This window comes from Plasmodium gonderi, assembly GCF_002157705.1.
Source record: "Plasmodium gonderi DNA, contig: Chr10, whole genome shotgun sequence".
NCBI classification, from domain to species: Eukaryota; Apicomplexa; class Aconoidasida; order Haemosporida; family Plasmodiidae; genus Plasmodium; species Plasmodium gonderi.
This window is the reverse complement of record NW_021628935.1, coordinates 373,261-393,441: the sequence shown is the minus strand read 5'-3', so window position 1 is coordinate 393,441 and position 20,181 is coordinate 373,261. Positions and strand designations below refer to the sequence as shown.

At 28.5% G+C, this 20,181-nt stretch overlaps 5 protein-coding genes across 5 annotated transcripts; 4 read left to right on the top strand and 1 right to left on the bottom strand.

Moving 5' to 3' along the window:
- Window positions 1-1,096: 1,096 nt before the first annotated feature.
- Window positions 1,097-1,962, top strand: PGO_100890 (50S ribosomal protein L17, apicoplast; the record flags this gene model as incomplete). The annotated part of the gene is made up of 3 exons (XM_028688120.1): window positions 1,097-1,315; window positions 1,493-1,666; window positions 1,855-1,962. The coding sequence occupies 3 exons, from the start codon at window positions 1,097-1,099 to the stop codon at window positions 1,960-1,962; spliced, it is 501 nt and encodes a 166-aa protein (XP_028543921.1).
- Window positions 1,963-4,929: 2,967 nt separating this feature from the next.
- Window positions 4,930-6,381, top strand: PGO_100880 (hypothetical protein, conserved; the record flags this gene model as incomplete). The annotated part of the gene is made up of 1 exon (XM_028688119.1): window positions 4,930-6,381. One exon carries the CDS (start codon window positions 4,930-4,932, stop codon window positions 6,379-6,381), a length of 1,452 nt encoding a protein of 483 aa, XP_028543920.1.
- A 1,290-nt stretch (window positions 6,382-7,671) lies between these two features.
- Window positions 7,672-8,845, top strand: PGO_100870 (iron-sulfur cluster assembly accessory protein; the record flags this gene model as incomplete). Its single annotated transcript, XM_028688118.1, has 5 exons — window positions 7,672-7,873; window positions 8,023-8,072; window positions 8,209-8,310; window positions 8,453-8,589; window positions 8,788-8,845. The coding sequence occupies 5 exons, from the start codon at window positions 7,672-7,674 to the stop codon at window positions 8,843-8,845; spliced, it is 549 nt and encodes a 182-aa protein (XP_028543919.1).
- A 308-nt stretch (window positions 8,846-9,153) lies between these two features.
- Window positions 9,154-9,939, bottom strand: PGO_100860 (G10 protein; the record flags this gene model as incomplete). The annotated part of the gene is made up of 3 exons (XM_028688117.1): window positions 9,154-9,207; window positions 9,393-9,565; window positions 9,723-9,939. 3 exons carry the CDS (start codon window positions 9,937-9,939, stop codon window positions 9,154-9,156), a joined length of 444 nt encoding a protein of 147 aa, XP_028543918.1.
- Window positions 9,940-14,393: 4,454 nt separating this feature from the next.
- On the top strand, window positions 14,394-19,766 carry PGO_100850 (hypothetical protein, conserved; the record flags this gene model as incomplete). Its single annotated transcript, XM_028688116.1, has 1 exon — window positions 14,394-19,766. The coding sequence occupies one exon, from the start codon at window positions 14,394-14,396 to the stop codon at window positions 19,764-19,766; it is 5,373 nt and encodes a 1,790-aa protein (XP_028543917.1).
- Window positions 19,767-20,181: the final 415 nt, after the last annotated feature.

Genomic DNA, 20,181 nt, shown 5'->3' with positions numbered 1-20,181 from the left:
TTTGTGCATCATTTTAAAACCCCATATTTATCGCATATAATTATGTATAAACAAACTTACTGTTTGCTATTTAATGATTTTTTTTACTTTCCTTTTGATCTTTAAGTTTTTGCTTCACATGTAGAAAAGATATGTTTCCAGAATGTATAGCTTTTTTTTTTTTTTTTTTTTTTGGTAATAAAGAATCGTTTCAGTACAGCTATTGATGGTGGATTAAATCGGCATAGAAAAAAAAAAAAAAGTTTCATTTGAATTTTTTTTAGTCTTTTTGTGTAGATTCCATGTTACACCCATTGCTATGCTGTGTCTTTGTGCATAAATATATATATATATATACATGCATTTTTATTTTATTTTTTTAATTCCGTTTAAAACATCTTGTATTCTTTTACCAACACAACGAACACAATTTAGCAACATTATTTATAAAAAAATAAATTTTAACAAAATTTTTTCCTCGCCAAAAACAAAAGTATGGTTATTCCTCAATGCAGAAGACCTCCTTTTGTGTGTAACATTAATCTTTTTAATGTTTACTTTTAGTGTTCCGTTTTGTTTATTACGGTTGACTTAAATTATTGATGGATTTCCGCACAAACCATCTTATCAGTCATCTTCATTTTTAAGCAAAAAAGGGGAAAATGTGTGCCCTTATGAAAGATATAGCCAATCCTGCTTTTTTTTTTTTTTTTTTTTTTTTCTAGAACTCTTATTTATCAGTAATGTTGATTATGCATTCATCTAAAAACACACATATGCAATAAAGTTCTCATCTTTTTAAGGGAACCTTTAACAATTATGAAATCAGAAAAATTGAGAGATTGTGCTTATAAAGTATTTAATAATTCTAATACGAATTTTTTGTTTTTTACATTAAATTAGTTTAACCTGTTTTTTTTAACTGAGTTTATCGTATTCCTTTTTTTTTTTTTTTTTTTTTTTTCTTATTTTTCCCTGATGCCTTTATATATCGACGAATTTGCTACATCTCGAAGTGTTTGTTCCACCCCACAAGGTTTTTACAGCTTTCCCAACATTTTGCGTTATGAATGAAAAACTATGGTTCCATTCTTCCCTTTTCGCGTAACATGAACAAATGAAGGTTTATGTAATATATTTTTTTCTGTACAAAATCCTACTGGCTTATGTGTTAAAACAGAATATGTCAGGAGATAATATAATAAATAGAAGTAGCTTTAAAACCATTTTAAATAAAAGAACCAACAAATTACTGGCACATACCAACAAGAATTTCAGGAAATTGGGAAGAGACAGAGCGCAAAGAAGAGCGCTGCTTAGAGCCCTAACTACCAGTGTATATTTCATATGACAAATTTTTAGCCATTTCAGTCTTCATTCTTTTATAAAATTCTCACATATTACATATATATGCAAGTACACAAAATATACACAAATACAAGCATGTGTTTTTGCATATACAAATACGAAACGTGCTAATAGGCGAACCTTTTATTTCCCCCCATTACAACAGCTTCTGAGACACGGTAAAATAGTAACAACCGAAGCAAAGGCTAAAGAAGCCAGAAGGAAAGTTGACAGAATAATAACCTATGCAAAGAAGCACGATGACAACAGGCAATATGCATACCGATTAATAGCAAATTACGTATATGACAGAGAATTGGCTCTTAACATTGTTAAGCAGGTATTGTGCAAACATGTTGTATGTTATAAGAATTCATCAAAAATTCATATTTTTTACTTTATTTTTTTTTTTTTTTTTTTATATTTTTTTGTATTTTCATTTTATGGCGCTATAGTATACTCCATCTTATTGCTAGCTATACTATATATGTATATGTCTTTTCCTCCTTTCCCACTTTTGTCCTAAAGGCCCCTGTTAGATATAAAGAACGAAACGGAGGGTATACAAGAATAAAGCTTTTACCGAAAAGCCGAAAAGGAGATGCAGCAAGGATGGCTTCATTGGAACTTTTGTAAATGTTATGTATCTGTTTTTCCTCTTTTTTTTTTTTTTTTTGTTGCCTTATTTTTTTATACGACAATATTTACAAGGAGAAGAAATTTATTAACGCAGAATATGACCTTTTCTTTCTTTGAAAATAGTTGTGTGGAAATGTGCATGGGGGGGAGAGTATTCATTCAATAAGCTTGGTCTTTTATAAATAAAATCTTAAAACCTTTTAAATATATGTATATTTTGAAAACATAAAATATAACATGGAACAAATGGTATGTTGTTCTCTATTAGTAGAGACATGTTGCTTAGATTCAGGAAGCTTGTTGCACAAATATTTATCACGTAATTTATACGAAAAGGGATAAGAACCATTTGAATTATATTTCTCAATTTAAAAAAAATAATGTCAATTAGCATACATTGTGGTGTTTCACTCTAGTATAAGTATGGTGTGGCTTTTTACCACAACAATAGGGTTTAAAATTATGTATATGCTTTTGTTCCATTTGTTATGCTAAAGTGGAGGGAACCAATTTATGGAGCTGTAGATTTTGGCACATAGTGTTTATTCAAAATTTTAGAGGCTGTAAAAATATAAAATAGCAAGATAAAAATGGGAGATAATTGAGAACTGGGATATATATATATATATATATATATATATGTATATTGTAATTGATAGTGCTAAATACGATAACTAGGTGTGTGAGTGAGCTTTCCCTTATATCAAAATTACATAAGAGCGGAAATGTTATGACAGATGAACACAAAGTATATTTTTTATTTGAGAGATTTACAAATTCGTTTATTATTTTTCATGACAAAGTGAAAAATGTATTTGATATGCGAATCTTTGTATTGCACATACTTGTGATACATCGGAACAGATTTTACTTACGCCCCATTTCGTTTTATTTTATTTATTTTTTTCTTTTTTCCCTCACTTCTTTTTGTTAGTGTATGTTGTGAATCCGTCGTTAAATAATTTTCTTGAAATAAACACATTTGCATAAACATGTAGAAATTTGGAAAATATAGAAAAACATTTTTTTTTTTTATGTTACTTTTAATTTGCAACAATTTTTTAAAAAATGTGCCAATTTGGAAACATGCAAAAAGAGAGTGATGCAATTTTTATTAGTTTCTACTTTTTCCCCATTTCCTATTTTTTATTTTCTCTTTTTGTTGATACAACACAATGTTCTACGTATAACTTTTCTCTTATACAATTGGAGGATATACTTCATTTACTTGGTCTATCCACAAACTTGCAGGTATGAAAAGGTAAACACACTTATAGGAAAAAGTTTGTATGTGTAGTTGTTATATTTTTGATGTTTCCCAAAGTATAAATTATTTCACAAAATGGTAAAAAGTGTATAGGACAAAAACATGAAAAACTATGCAAAAGAAAACGAAATCGAATAAAGCCAAGTCAAAAGAGGGGTAGTCAAAAAAGACAAAAAATAAATCGAGCTCGCCATTTCCAAAATATGAATTAGCATTTTTTTGTTACGTTAGACAAGATCACACACATTCACAATTATGTGTATCAAACTAAAAAAAAGGAAGGAAAAAAGTTAAATTAAAGCTAAAATTAAATAATAAGGTTGGATATGCAAAACACTTTATCTTCTTGTTCCGTTACATTTTTAGACAATTTAGCTGTTATCTTTTTGTTAACATTGAGTGAAAAAATGAAGTTAAAAAATGTACATAATAAAATGTGCGGGAAAATGCAAGAAAGAAGGCAAGAACGAATTCCAAAAAAAAAAAAAAAAAAAAATACAAAATAAATGAGAACGGAAAACACAACCAATGTTATATATGTATATCATTTCGAATACATATCAGTTTTATTACTAAAATTGACAAAATCGTAAAGACATTTGAACGCTTAAAAAGCTATAGCATTTTGCCTCACATAAAGAAAAAAAAAAAAATAAAATACGTATTTTTTTATACGAATATTTTTCACATAACCAAAGGGAAAAAGAAAAAAAAAAAAAAAAAAATAGAAATAGTTAGCAGTAGAAGAACAAAAAAATAAAATAAGATAAACAAATTGGGCAAAAAAACAAATTATTCATTTTGGCATCAAAGTCAATGAAATCTATGAAATTTCGAAAACCCTTATGAGGAAATACATATTTATAAACATATGCAATAAAATACACGTTTTTATTCATACATTTTTTTCTGCGCAGTTTTGAAAGCAGCAAAGTTTTATTAATTTTTAACGCACAATTAATAAAATTTGAATAACCACTCACAATTTTTAGAAAATTCATTTTGTAAAAAAAAAAAAAAAAAAAAAAAAAAAAATAGAAAATTTTATTTTTATCGCATCTTGCCCAATTGATAAAAAGACAATTTTTTACATGCACTTTATAGGAAACAATAACATTACACACATATATATCCGAGTATGTAATATATCATGAATGATAAAGCTAGTTGGCACAAAATAAATATGCAATTGCAAGTAAATGAAGGGAAAGTGCACCTTTCGTAAATTTTTTTGTAATATATACGAAAAACATTGAGGAATTTTAAATATATGCCCTGATTTATCTTAGCGTGATAATAAAGAAAACAAGGAAAAACGCATGTAAAAAAGTGCAGCGGTGTGTTTGTATATCCATACGTATATTTCTCATTTGTGTGTAAATGTACATATACAGAAATATAAGCATATATACACATATATAGGCATATATATATATATAGACACATCACATACTCACACGCGTTTCCATTGGTACATTCAGGTAAAAAGACGTAGAGGGGGGCAAGTTCCATTATCAAAATTACATTAGGGAAGAGAAGGCAAAAACGACTTTGCCTTGTATGTTTGTACATACCAGTACGTATACACATATATATACACCTACACCAGTGAGCACGTTTATGTATACGATAGCGCATATATGCGTACTACTCGAAGGTACACGGGAAAATAAACAGTTTAAGGAACCTACGACAGAATGGGCATGCTTCACCTGGAAAAAATACACCAAATGGACAGTATGATGAGCTTAATAATGGGAATATTTCTAACCGTAATAGGGTCTATATTTATGGCTATAGCAAACACGTTTATGAAGTTAGGCCTAAGCGACACAAAGAAGAAGAAATACATGTTCACTAACTACTCTTGTGATATGAAATGGTACATTGGATTTGTTATATATTGTTTCGGATCCTTCTTACACATAATTGCACTCGGGTTTGCCCCTGCCAGTACTCTAGCACCCATGAATTCATTTGGCTTAATTGCAAATGCAATTGTAGCGAATATTTATCTAAATGAGAAGTTAGGGAAAATTGAGATAATATCCACTTTAGGAATATTTTTTGGAATTAGCATTTGTGCATGCGCTTCTTTCTTATGTGACACGAAGGAAAAAGTACATTTTAACCCTATTAACATAATTGAAAGCTGGAAAAACCCATGGTATATTTTTTATATTTTTGTTTCCATATTTTTATCATTTTTTACATTAATTTATTTAAATCATCAAGAAAATAAAATTATATCAGAAAATGAAGAAATATATGCAACCAAGAGATACGTGGAATTAAATGCGTATGATGAAAAAAAGGAAGATATTGAAAATGGAAATAATTTAAACAGTTCAATAGATGCTAAAAGATTGAGTGAAACTGTAAATACATACCCCAAAACAATAGGATTATCCTATGGATTTTTAGCTGGGTTGATAGGATCACAATGTGTTTTAGAAATTAAAGAAATTGTGGCATTTTTGAATATCGGGTTGACAAATAAACATATATACAAAACACCACTACCACATCTATGTTTTGTTTTTCTATTGATATCTATTTATCTACAAATACATTTTTTAAATTTGGGATTGACAAGAGGAGATGCAACTCTAGTTGTACCCACTTATTACGTATTTTGGACATTTTTTGGAACATTAGGTGGTTTGGTAAAATTTAATGAAATTGAAAATTTTAATTTTAATTCCATATTATTATTTTTAGTTGGTTTTGTGTTAACCGTTTTATTTATATCTATTCTGGCCGTGCAAGAAATTGCATTTTTACGTAAATATGTCGATAAAGAAGTACCTGATATATCTCTAGACAATTTAGATATTCATGCGCAAGTTTTACAAAATAAAAAATTATCAAAACAAGTTATATTAAACATGGGATTATTTCCCGTTTCCTTACTTGGTACAACAGTTGGCAGAAAAAGGTTTCGTCCATTATATGAGCGATTCAGAAGAACTAGAAGCATTCTATCAGATACCCATATAGGAGATCAGCATTGTGAATATTCCATGGATACTAATATATACAATGCTTATACATTGCCATATGATATATACAATACCAATAAGGACAGCTTTCACACCAAGAAGAAATTAAGAAATACAGATAGCGTGGAAAATACGTATGTATTTTGACGCGAAACATTGACAAAGGAAAGCAAACGAACATATCCATGACTATTGCAGTTGTCCCGTGCCATCAGCACGTAGTACTATAAAATTCTTTTCTTTTTTTTTTTTCGTACAAATGAAATAAGCTAATCTTATCTGAATTAACAGCAATTTAACCTACCTGGAGATATGACCACTCTGTCCTTCAGAAACACTAGTCGCGCTTCTAAGAGTCTGTTCGAGCCACGGTGGTGTGTATATGTTCTCGCGTATGTACCAACACATGTAGATACGCAATAATGTGCATGCATATATGCATATATATAAACGAGCACATACACATGTACATGTCGTTTCAACGCTCTACTATATACATCCGTGTGTAAATTAAAAGATACACTTCTCCCCACTTTGTTTCACCATTGCGTTAAATAATACTTATTTATCCATTAGTGAATCAGTAATATATCTACCAAGGTGGTTCTCATCTACCTATTTTTTTTTTCTTTTTTCACTTTTTTTGTTTTTCTCCCTCCCATTTTACATCATTGGCCAGCTCTTGTTCTTTTAAATATCTTTTAAATATTCGCATTTTTTCTCCTATTTATTTTCCCCAGTAGAAAATATACGTTTTCCTCATTCAACAACTGGATTGCTGTTCATTTGATTACTCATTTACTTGGGTGAGGAGTAACTATTTCCATTCAAATTTTTTCTTCTTGCTGTTTCGTGGCTCGTTCCATGGTCGACTGTTAGCCCATTCGTCCATGCATCATTTGATTATTGCTCTTTTTTTAAAAATTCATTACAAATTATTATGATATTTATTCCTTCATCTCTTTCCCCATCCAATGCATAAATGTCATATGATGGATTCAAGGAGTTACATATTAATGGTCACATTTTTGCAATTAATATGTAATCACACTTGAAACGTCCAGTTTACATTTTTTTTTTTTTTTTTTTTTTTTACCCCCTGAGGTTGTTAAAAATAGAACATTTTTAATAACGAAATAAAGTTGGCATTAATTAATTGCATTAATTATATACATGAGTTTTGGAAGTTCAAAGAATGTATACATAGATATGGCAAACAAAATTAGGGATTTCAAGTGTCAGGACTTAGACTTTTTGAGTAAATAGAAAAGTACATTAATAAACTGATGAATGATAAATTTGAACTTCATCTCTATGTCTCATTTTTTACACATATAAATAAAAAGTGCAAAAAACAAATTAAATTTTTTTTTTTTTTTTTTTGAAATCGGCGATTTCAAACTCATTTTTTAAAAGAATTATTATCAAGGTTACAAAATGATAGCGCAAACTTTTCTAGTCTGGTTTGTTTTGACAGTAACCAAACCAGTAGAAATAACAAATGCATTACGCTTAGCTATGTGTACATATTATATACAATCCCCAACCCAATTTTTTAATTATAAATACACAAATGGTAGTACATTCCATAGAAGAAAGCATGTGGACAGATTAAGCCTTGTTGACAAATCAATTAAAAGTATGGTTACTAATGTAAAATTAAAATTAAGAATTTTAAAAATAAATGGAAAAAAAAATAAAAATAAAATAATAATAAAATACTAAAACAAGAAGCGAAAAGAAAAATATCAAAATATGCATATTTCATTTTGCTATTTTACTTTATAGGTAACGAGCACATAATCAAATTAACAAATAACGCTCAAAAGAAAATCAAAGTAAAATAAAAATGCATTATTATGTTTAAAAAGTGTTTTTCTTTTCCATGTCATATGTAATAAATCCTTGTCGTGTTTAAATAGAAAGTAATATACATAACTGTTATCTTCCACATGAATAACTTCCTTTTTTTAGCAATTAGCAACAGAAACGGATGGAGACAGCTTAATATTAAAGTTATCTGTAAAAAATGGAGGATGTAAAGGTTTGCAGTACAAATTAAATCCTATCATGAAGGTATGAATGCAAATTCATTCAGCATAGTGAAAAAACAAGTTGAGGAAATACATTTTTTTTTTTTTTTTTCGCACTATTGAACTTTCCGTTATGATGCGTGAACTCGCACACACATCACTACACAATTTTTCCCTTCGTTAAGGACGAAATCGAAGAGGATGACTATATACAGCAATTCGAAGAATTGATGTTCATTTTATGCATAGATGCAACTAGCGTTATTTACATTTACAATAACATACTAGATTATAGCAACGATTTAATTAATGGTGGATTCAAGTACGTTTTTATAATAAAATATATATAACAATTTGTGCTTTTTTATCTGATAATTTTTTGTGTTTTTTCACAAAATATTCATTTTGCTAATATGTTTGAGGTTGATGTATCTATAAAAATCACCGTTTGGAGCAACATGTACGACTTTTATGCATTGTCTACTCTTTTTTTTTTTTTTTTTTATCATTTCCATTTTAGGTTTATAAATCCAAATGCCACTAAAAAATGCGGATGTGGAAAATCGTTTAATGTTTAACTTTTCAGTATAATGTAAATTTAGCTTATTATTTTATTTTATTTTTTTTTGTCCTATTTTTTAATAAGTAATATTGTTTATGTTTATTATTTGTTAACAAAAAATAGTATTTAAATTTCTGAAAAAAAAAAAAAAACTTGTCCTTTTTTTTTTAAATTAATCAAATTTTTTCATATATATTTACAAATAAAAATTAAAAATATAATGATAATCCTTTTTATTAAAGACAATAAAAAAAATAAATAATAATAAATAAAGGGGATAGAAAAAATAGCTTGAGGAAATATATAATGACATTTAAATTGTGCTTATTTGTCACCACTCGAACATCCCCTACATCCACAGTTTACGCACTGCAAAACCTACAAGGGTGTAAAAAAGGGTATGATGGAGGCAATGTACTAGTAAATGTATTATTCAAAATATATTTAATGATATTATGTCGTCTCAGTATGGTAATGGGGTGTAAATATATGAATATGTAGAAACACATGTGTAAACATATGTATATAGATGAGCAACAGTTTTTATCTCTTGGAAACATTACCCTGTCTCCCAAGTTATTTTTTGGTACTCTACAAATGCAAGTATTTCTAAAGTTGCTGTCAGATGACTGAATACACTTGAGACAACATAAATTTTCATATCCCTGCTTCCTCCATTTAGATATAAGAGCACCGTCTACATATTTTTCTTGAACTAAATAGTCATATAATTCCCCTGAGAATGGGTAAACGAATTGTGTGTATGTGTAAATGCTTGTACATACATATATGCAACATGTACAATTATTCTGAATTATAAGAAGCAATAAACGATATATTATATAAATAAAGTAAAATGAATGGAGTTGCCATATAAGGGAGTGATAACGTACTTGATATTTCTTTCCTTTTGTAGTATAATTCGTATATATAGCGAGACGTTTGATGATTTATTTGAAATATAGGCCACATAATTTCATTCTTTCTTTTCTTGGATGTATCTTCATTTTCCAAACTCCTCATCTTTGTGTTCATTTCATCTAAAAATGATTCTACTTTGTTCCACCCGTCAGGTGGCTTTCTTGAATTCATGGTCCTGATGCGAGGCATTTTAGCCAAAGAATGTTTGACGAGCAAGTTGTTGCATTACTATTATTAGCGTGTTGCTGTTTTATATGTAATTTTCGTTAAAAAAATTATTTATTAGAAAAGCGTTTTTTTTTTTTTTTTTTTTTTTTTTTTAAATGTTAAATTTAAAAACAAGAGTAATATTTATAATTGCTTTTAAGGGAAAAATGAACCCGGATTTTTTTCCCGAACTGAAAAATCTAACGTTCATTTTTGTAACTCTGTTATGAAATCCCCATTTTGCTGTAACAAGAATTTTTTAATTGCTCTATATACGCTTTTCAGAAATAAAAAAAAAAAAATGATTTTTCTTTTATTTTAAAAATTTACTTTGTAAATCAGTATGAACAACTCTAAACGATAAAAAAAGAAAAGAAGAGAAAGAAAAAGGTATATTAAGCTTTATTCAGAACGGATTTCAAATTTCAGCCTTTAAAAAAGTAGGGGAAATTTGTATGCATCACAATTACGTAGGAATATAAAAATTGTATGTCTCCTAGGACGTTTATTTTCAACATTTTTTAATACCTAAAAATTAATGTATCTAATGTAACCCCTCTTTGTTTAAGTCCCTTATAATTATTCAAATAAAAAGGCATCATAATATCTGACAATACAAGTATACATTTTTTAACCCTTAACATATCCCCGTGACTTATTTCAGCATACAAAAAATAAAATATACAGATAAAACGAAACAAAATGAATAAATCTTTCAAAAGAAAGCAAAAAGAAAAAATGTGATCATAATAAATAATCGTTCAAACCCTACTGTCTTATATTAAAATTCCCATTCAACAATAAGTTGGTGTTCTTATACAACATGTTCTAGGGTTTACGAAGAAATATCAAAGTACTATTAAAAGTTGTACACAACAACGTGCTCATCAATTGAAATGAACAAAGGAACGATACTGCCTAAATACAAAAAATGTATTTTTTTTCAAAATAGTACGTATCAAAAATAGATAGAATTTGACACTTTATGCATTTCTACTTATTTGTAGCACATCTTTCCAAAAAAAAAAAAAAAAGTTATCAAGAACAGAAAAACATTTTTCTTGAATAAAAATAGTCCTGCATATATGCTAACTCGTTTTTAAGAATATATTCACAGTACTGTAATAGAATATCACAAAAATTTTGCTTTCAAATGGTCTACTTTAAAGGATTGCCTTCTATATGAACAAACAGAGGGATCGAATTTGTTATGTAAGGAAGTAGCCTTCTCCTTTTTTTCTATTTCAATTTTTAAAGCTAATAAATATTAATGTTAAAATACGACGAATTTATTGGACTTCTCTCATAGTAAATTATACAGTAGCATGAACAAATATGTGATTCATTTTTTTTTTCGCTGAAGCCAAAGAAAATGCATTTACATATACACTTCATAAATGCAAAGTGTTTTTAAAAAAGGAACAATGGATGCTTAAAATTATATTTATATATATCATTGATTATGTGTACAAAATGAAGTTTTCCCTTTGGTTGTGAAAAAAAAAAAAAAATAATAAATCATTCATTCCATGCTTTAGAAAATTTTCTATTCAAAGTAATCATGACGTTGTGAAGGAAATATTTAAATGAATATATGCATATATACATATTCACTGGGGTGAATAAAAGATAAGTACACAGGCATTACGAATTTTTTGTCGCGCTATAAAGCACATCGTTGAAACAAAAACAGGAATAAAGCGTCTTTGAATAAATGTGCTAATGGTACATATTGTTAAAGTGTGTACATTACGGATTAACGGTTTCACTGTTTTTGTATATGGTTAGCAATATTGTGAACGAAAACAAAGCAAAAACGTATTTCATGTATACCTTCAAAATGTATGCACATATAAGTATGTGTAATGGTGGAACTCATAAAATGTTTATGTGTTGCATATGTATTAACTCATATTTTATTTTGTTTTATTTTTTTTTTTTACTTTCATTTTTTAAAACAGCACTCAAATCTTTAAAATAACACAAATGTACGCGAATTTCTTGTAACCATGTTCATATATATAATTCTGCAACTAAATAGTAATTACAGACGAATAATGCTCATTCAAGAGGGGAAAAAAAAAAAAAATATATAACGTCCATTTAATGGAAAAGAGGGTTTGCCTTTAATCCTCAAATTGATCAAAGTGTCGAAAAATAGACCTCTTTAAAAGCAGAAAGAATTTTGTCACCTTGTTGGAAGGTTATTTGGTTAGATTTTTATTTATTTATATTTTTTAATTTTTTTTTTTTTTTTTTTTTTATTTCCTTCTAGCTATAAAATTGGCTAAGTTTTTGTGTTCAGATAGCTAAGATCAGGGCACAAAAAAAAAAAAAAAGTGATGTCATTGTCATATTTTTTTTTCCACTTTTTTTTTTTTTTTTTTTTTTTTTTTTTTTCATGTTTCTTTTCCACACCCTTTTTGCAATTTGTGAAAAAAATGTGCAAATCATATATTTATAATTAGTTATATTAAAAATTATAAAAACATCCATTGTATAAAATAATTACATTTTATTAATTTGAAACAAAAAAGAACGTTAAAAATTTACTTAAAATTAGAACTAAATAGATGATATCTATGAAAATAATTAAAACAGGAAAATGATATTTTTGTATAATCTTACACTTCATTATAACTTTGTATTTCCATTTATTTACATATTTATTCTATTTTATTTTCCTTTTTTTTTTTTTTTTTTTTCAAAAGGTGTTCTTGTTATTTTAAAATACTAGTGTCCTTTATTTTTTCTTTTCACTTTTTCGTTTACTAATTTTATTATGTGGGAAAACATATTCCTACGATGTTCATACAATTCTATGAATTTCACTCACTTTTTATTAGCATTTATACAACACGTAGATATACACATATACGAAGAAAAATATTAATATTTTGTTCATACATTTTTGTACATAGCATTTATATAAGCATTTTCTCGTAACATATTTACATATCCTTGTTTTTACAAATCATGTACACACGTATGTATATTTATGCGTAATATTTATATATGCTTATATTTACACCTGTGTTTTTACACGTAAACTTACACATACTATTTTTCTACACCCTCTTTACCCAAAATTTATTTGCATATGTATATATACAGGTATATATTTATATGCATGTGTATATGTTTACCTTTTTCACTCGTGTGGAGTCAGCAAAAAAAAATAACAGCATTAGTTACACCATACAAAGGTGTGCGCATGCTTATTTAACTAACATCACAATTTAAACAAAAATAGAGAAGCAAGTATATAATATGTATATGCACATTTTTTATATAAATATTCATACACAAATATAAAAAAAGAAAAAAAAAATTTATATACTTACAAAAATAGGCATCATTTCCCCCTTTTTTATTTTTTTATTTTTAATATACCCATCTGTGTTATGACAAAGTTTACAAATATTTTAAGCAACCTTTTTTTTTTTTTTTTTTTTTTTTTTCCCCTGTACCCTTGCATGTTTACACACACCATTTGTCAAAACTTTTACATTGTTGGTTGTATAAAGGATGAAGTTATAGAGAAAGTATAGAATAGTATGCACATGTTTATGAAAAGAATTTATACATAAGTATATAAATATAATGTTCATGTTTTGTGAAAACTCTTGTTCTAACATAAAAAAAAAATAATATATTACATTTTCTTTTTCTGTGCAAAAAGCAAAAGGGAAGGAAATCAAAGAAATAGTCCTGATTTATTCAACAAGTATGAATTATTTTCATGAAAACACAATTAACCTTACAACACATAGATACCTTTATAAATGGGTGTTTGATTTAAATATATTTTGTGCTACTTGTCTGATTTGCAAATTTATACATACATAGTTCATGATGGGATGTATCTAAATTGCATATAATATACTATTTTGTAATTAGCAAAAACATGTACATGTGCATACCCAACTTATATGAAAATACATAGGTACATATATAATATGCAAACTTATGCATATTTATAAGCAAATGTGTATACACGTATATACCCAATGCGAATTTACCCATTTACATATATAAATTTAAAGGAATCACTTAAAAAAGTATCTCATTTTTATATTCTTACCTTTATGCAAAAGTAAATATGTGTAAAATTGCTTGTTCACAAATATTGATTGAAGTGGACGAAAGTATTGATCATTTTTGTATTTTTATTACACGTATATAAATTCATTTAATTCACGCATATGATTTATGTGCACAGTAGTCACCTTGTATATTAGGATAATATACTAGAAATGTCACTTCTATAATTAAATATATATATACACGTGTATATTTATATGTACATGCATATATGTCATACATATACACATGTCCACACATACATTTGCCCCTATACATATACAAAGTAATTAAACCTGCAGTTACACCATTTTCACATTTCTCTCTACACAAAATATTACCCAATTAAAATAATGGAGTGTGTGTCATATGACAACAGGGATTCAAACAACGCATTGTACAATAATGAATTAATAAATGGGAATGTAGAAATCCACAACACGTGCGCAAATAATAATAATAATTGTAAATCAATTGAAATAAACACATATAAGAATGTATTTGAGAAAGGTTTTAACTGTAAACAATATGGGAAATCGGAAATTAGAACAAATAACAGAAAAAATGAAGAAAAAAAAGGGAATCATACGAAAAATTGTATTGATGACGACATGATTGACAATTTTAAAGTGGGACAAACTCATTTAGACTCCAATCAAAAAATTAGAAAAAATGTGCGATCAAAAAATTTTCCAAAAAATAAAGGGGAGTCCAATCATTTATTATATGAAGATAAATATATGAATGATCACTGTATGGAAAAAGGGAAACGCTTAGACAATTATTATACAAATGGAAATACAGGAAATAAGAAATTTAACGATTTTCGAATAAAAAAGGGTATTGTATTCGACAATGGTGACAACAATAATAACAGTAGTTACAATAAGAACGAAAACTTTGGAAAAAATAATCCAGACTCAAATATTAACATGTTAGAGGTTACCGAGGAAAAGTGCGTCAAAAATATGATTAATAATAATCGTAATAATATAGTGACAACCTCTGAAAAAGTAAACATTAGCACGGAAATAAATAGAAATAGAAGAAGATATCGATATCAAGAAAAACAAAGATTTAACTTTACGAATAAACGGGAAGAAAGCGGAATTTATAATGATAAAAATAGAAAAATTGAATGTGTTAGTAATGATGATAATATCGTTTCACAAAATTTTGACATAAATGATGGGAGATTATGTGGTGCTGTAGATGACTTTAATGATGGTGTGCATGATATCGTAAATTATAACATGAATTATAATTACCTAAGCCACGAAAATAACGGTAGTAGTAGAAGCGTACACAATAAAAAATGTAGCTTCGTGCGGAAAAGTAAATCTTTGAACAGAAGTAACATTTATGAAAAGGAAGAAAACGTTAGTCCATTTGTATCTATTACGAATAGAGAAATTTTAGAAGAGAGGGAGGATTATACAAATGTATCAAAGAAAACATGTTCAAATAATGAACTAAAATTTAAAGAAAGAAAAAAAGATACATCTAATTCCACAAGTAGAGAAGCAAATTACGATTTTAAGAGTGCATTAAATGTTCAATTTTGTAAGACCAAGATGTGCCCATATATGAACACTAAAGAAAAGTGCAAAAGATTTTTAAATAGTATGTGTCCGTATGCACATGACCAAAGTGAACTAAAACCATTTCCTGATTTGTACAAAACGGCAATGTGTCGTAACTTTATGAAAAATTTATGTAATAAAACGAAGATAGAATGTAATTTTGCGCATAATGTGGAAGAACTTCGATCAACCGACGAATTTTACAAAACAACATTATGTAAGTTTTTTCTTAATGGATATTGTAAAGCGGATGCAAATTGTAGACATGCTCATGGACATAAAGAGCTAAAATATAGACCCCTCAGTAATGTGTCTCAGGAGAATTGCAAGGATAGCGCAGAAAAAGAAATTAACATTATTGAAGAGAGTAATGAAAATAATTTAGAAGATAATGATGAGAAGACCGATGCGGAAAGGAGAGGAAATATACTAAATAAGGATTCAATGAATAAGTTTAAATCGTCGGAAAGTTGTAACATGATCGAAGGTAAGGATATAAGGACAATAAGGGTAGAGGAAATTGCAGAAGAGGGGGGAATGTTTGAAGCAGAAGTTATTAAAGGGGATGATGCTACTGCAAAGGAAAATGTTGATGAGGAAAAGGGAAGCATATTAAGCATGGGCAATATGAAAAAAAATGATAATAAAAAGAAGAAAGAAAAGTTTTATAACATATCACGTAAGCTCATGTCAGTTAGCACGAAGGACACTTGTTGCTTTTTATCAAATGTATTCTCCAAAAATATAGGATCCTCAGAAAATTGTGATGATGAAAACGAGAGTGTAAGGACGAATGAAGATTCCACTATAGCCCATAGTAATGGTGACTCTAAAATTAAAAGCCTCGACAACGGAAATAAACATTTTAAAGGGGACATGGCACATTCTGATTTTCCATTAAAATCTGACGAAACTATGGACCAAAATGAAATAAAAAATGAAGGAGTTAATAATTCTTGTAACGTTATTGTGAAGGAAAGCATGAATAGAAGTGACACTAATAAGGAGCCCAATTCAGTAGAAAATATTAAATCGGTTCGGAATGAACATATTGGAGAAGATATTGAGAGTGACAAAATTGATGTGAAACTTGAACGGAACAATAAAAATTCCTCTTATTCGAGTACAGACAAAGGTAGGAACTTAACGTTGAATGAAAATTTCGTTTTTAAAAAAGAAAACAGAAAATTATTCCTCGATGATAATATGTATCTACATAAAAATAAACTGAACAATGGTGTAGATAAAGGTTCGAACGAATTTATCATTCATACAAAATTTGACAGAAAAAAAATTAGCAAAGGGCATGCGAACACGAATTTCCCCTTACTGAATTATAAGGATGATACAAAAAATTTTAAGGAAAATATAACAAATGAAAAATTCAAATCAAGGGCAAACATGGGTGATTCTGTCGATATTAATAACGAATTATGTCCCAAAAATTCATCACATTTTCCCAGATTATGTAATACTAGTATGTGTAATTATAATGAAGACATGAAACATACTGAAAATAACACTTGGGAACACAAGAGTCATGGTTGCAGAGTTAGCAATGCGTATAGCCAGCAAATAGGAGAGAATTGCAATGGTGAATATAACAAAATCAGTTATAAAAATAAGAAATTTTACAATACCAACAAGAGCAGTTTTAAAGACATCAAAGGTAGTGTTAGTAACAACAATTTTAATGGAATTCATGGTAATAATGTGGACAATTATTACACCAGTATGAATAAGAATTATGGAAATAGCAAAAGATTAAATGGCGCAAACGGGGTATATGGCAGTGGAATGTACAATAATCACAATGTTAGTATAGACAACAGCAATAACAATGTGATGAATGGCGACATGATGAATAACGTAGTGACGAGAAACGATTTACGGAATAACCATGGAAGAAATTTCACCAGAAATAGCGTTAGAAACATGAAAAACAATGCAAGAAACAACAACTGGAGGAATAACTACATTTCGAATTATGGAATTTACAATAATGAGATGAACCCTAACGATGTTATGGATAACAATTTCGATGAAAATAATAACCTACATACGATGAATACTGAAAATATGAACAACTATAACAACAGCTTCAGCTGCTACAATATCAGCGACATAAACGTAAATAAGTCTATAGACATGAATAATGACCATCACAAAAATGTAACTCAGAGCAGTAACTGCAATGTGGTCTATGGAGAAACCAGCATGCACGGCCATAACAGTTATGATAGTAATTATAACAACGGTAATGGCAATCATATTATGATCAATCAGAGCGCTAATCACAGTGGCAACTACGGTGGCAAAAATAGCAACAAAAACAGCGGCAAAAACAGCGACAAAAACAGTGGTAAAAACAGTGGTAGCAATAACAATCCGTGTTTTTTGCAGGACTATGCCCCTTCCAACCCTAACAATATAACAAAACCTAATAAAAATTATAGAGGTAAAAATAAAAACATGCAGCACAACATGTTATATGAAACTAGCAACAACAACAACCTTGATAATAACAATGGATATGATAATAATAATAACATATATGGCCTAAGGACTATGCAACTGAATGGTAATTACAACACAAATGGCTTTAACTTAGATGGCCCAGTAAACAAGGTAATTAATCATAACGTAGATGATAATATTTATGGAGATTTGTATATCAATAATGGTACCACGAATAATCATCCTGGTAGTATCAGTAGCAACTATAATAGTGATGTTTTTAACAATTATTCTCCATATAACTACGATGTTTGTAGTCCACATATGATGAATGTATCTATGGAAAAATGTGGAATTATGCATAGCATCGGCATTGAACCAAGTGTACGCAATAATAATATGTACAATATAACAAGCATGAATATGTTTAGCGAGGTACATAACGGCGTGCTTAACGACCCCCAATATGACACACTTAGTAGTTTAGATCATAATGACAAAAAAGTGCATGATAATGTACATGGAAGTAGAAATAAGAAATGCTTTATGAACAGTAATGTTTATAATGAAACGTCGTATAAAAGTAGTGATGAAAATTGTAGAAAGGCAGGGAACATGAAAAATTTGACACAACCATTTGTATGTAATTATAATATGAATGACGAAATGAGTGTAACAAAAGACAATTTATTATATAGGGAGCCAAAAGGAGGATACCCCTTAAAAAATTTTAAAAATGGACAAATGATAGAATCAGAGGAACTGAAAAGAAATAATTATGACGATATTAATTTAGGTACAAAGAAATTTGATTACATTTGTAAGAATGAAAAAGAGTACAAGGAAAAGGATCGTGGCAATAAAAATAATTCAAGTGAAATAAAAGGGACTACTTACTGCACCAATTTTAAAAAGAAAAATAGTATGAAGGCATTAGAGGAAAATCATGCATTTTATGACAATGGAAACAGAAGCCGTAATGATTATAATGGCACTAATGGCCACAGTAATAGCAGCAACTGTAGAAGTAGTAATCGTCATACTATACGTGATCGTAATGAAAGCGTGAAACAAAGCACTTTGAAGACACAATTGACTTCTTATGTCACCCCTGTGAACACACTAGCAGGATTTTCATCGTGCAGTGATGAGAATTTAAAAGAATATGTCCCTTTGGGAAAAGTGAAAGTCCAAAATTATGTTTCAAAAAATGTATTTTTGAAAAGTGCTAATTTGAAAAGTGGTAATGCGAAAAATAAGTTTTCACATAGTAAGGGGTCACAAAGTAAGATATCACAAAATAGGGGATCGCAAAATAAAAGAACACAAAATGGGGAACCACAATTCCGGGTGGAGGAAAATGAAAAAGAAAAAAAAACAAAGGAGAAGCACCAGAACGAACCAGGTAGAGAAGGAGAAATAATAGACCAACAAAGTAATGTTCTTAGTAGAAATAAAAATATTGAAAAATATTTAATTGGCCAAGAACCCAAAACGTGTGTTTCATGCTATCAATATATGACAGAATCTACACCCGAGGACATTGTATCAACCGAACCATACTGTTTAACATGTGGACATGTTATAAAAAAATCACTATCTTTAATGATAATAGAATTACTACGGCCACAGGTAGAACACTTACTTTCAGATGCTAATTTTTATGTGCAAAACTATCATGATTAATGTTATTTTTTCCAAGCATGCACTGAACGTAATGAATTTATCGGTATGAAAATTACATATTAGATAGAAGCACAAACACAGGTAGAAGCATGATATCCTTTTAGTGGGGGAGAGATTGATGAATATATAGATTCACACAAAACTGATTAGTGAATCAAAAAAAAAAAAAAAAAAAAAAGCTATTTTACGTTATTATTCGTATCATGTTTTTTTTTTTTTTTGTTCCTTTTTTTATATTTTATTTTTTTTATTCTATATCTTATTCTTGCATCACATATTAACTGTATATCCCTTTTAAATTGTGAATTTAAAAGGAGTTTCATTGCTTTAAAATGTAAGATCAGACATATCCACTCCCACCCCCATGTAAATGAATCATACAATCATTTTTTTATTTTTTCTTTAAGTTTTATTA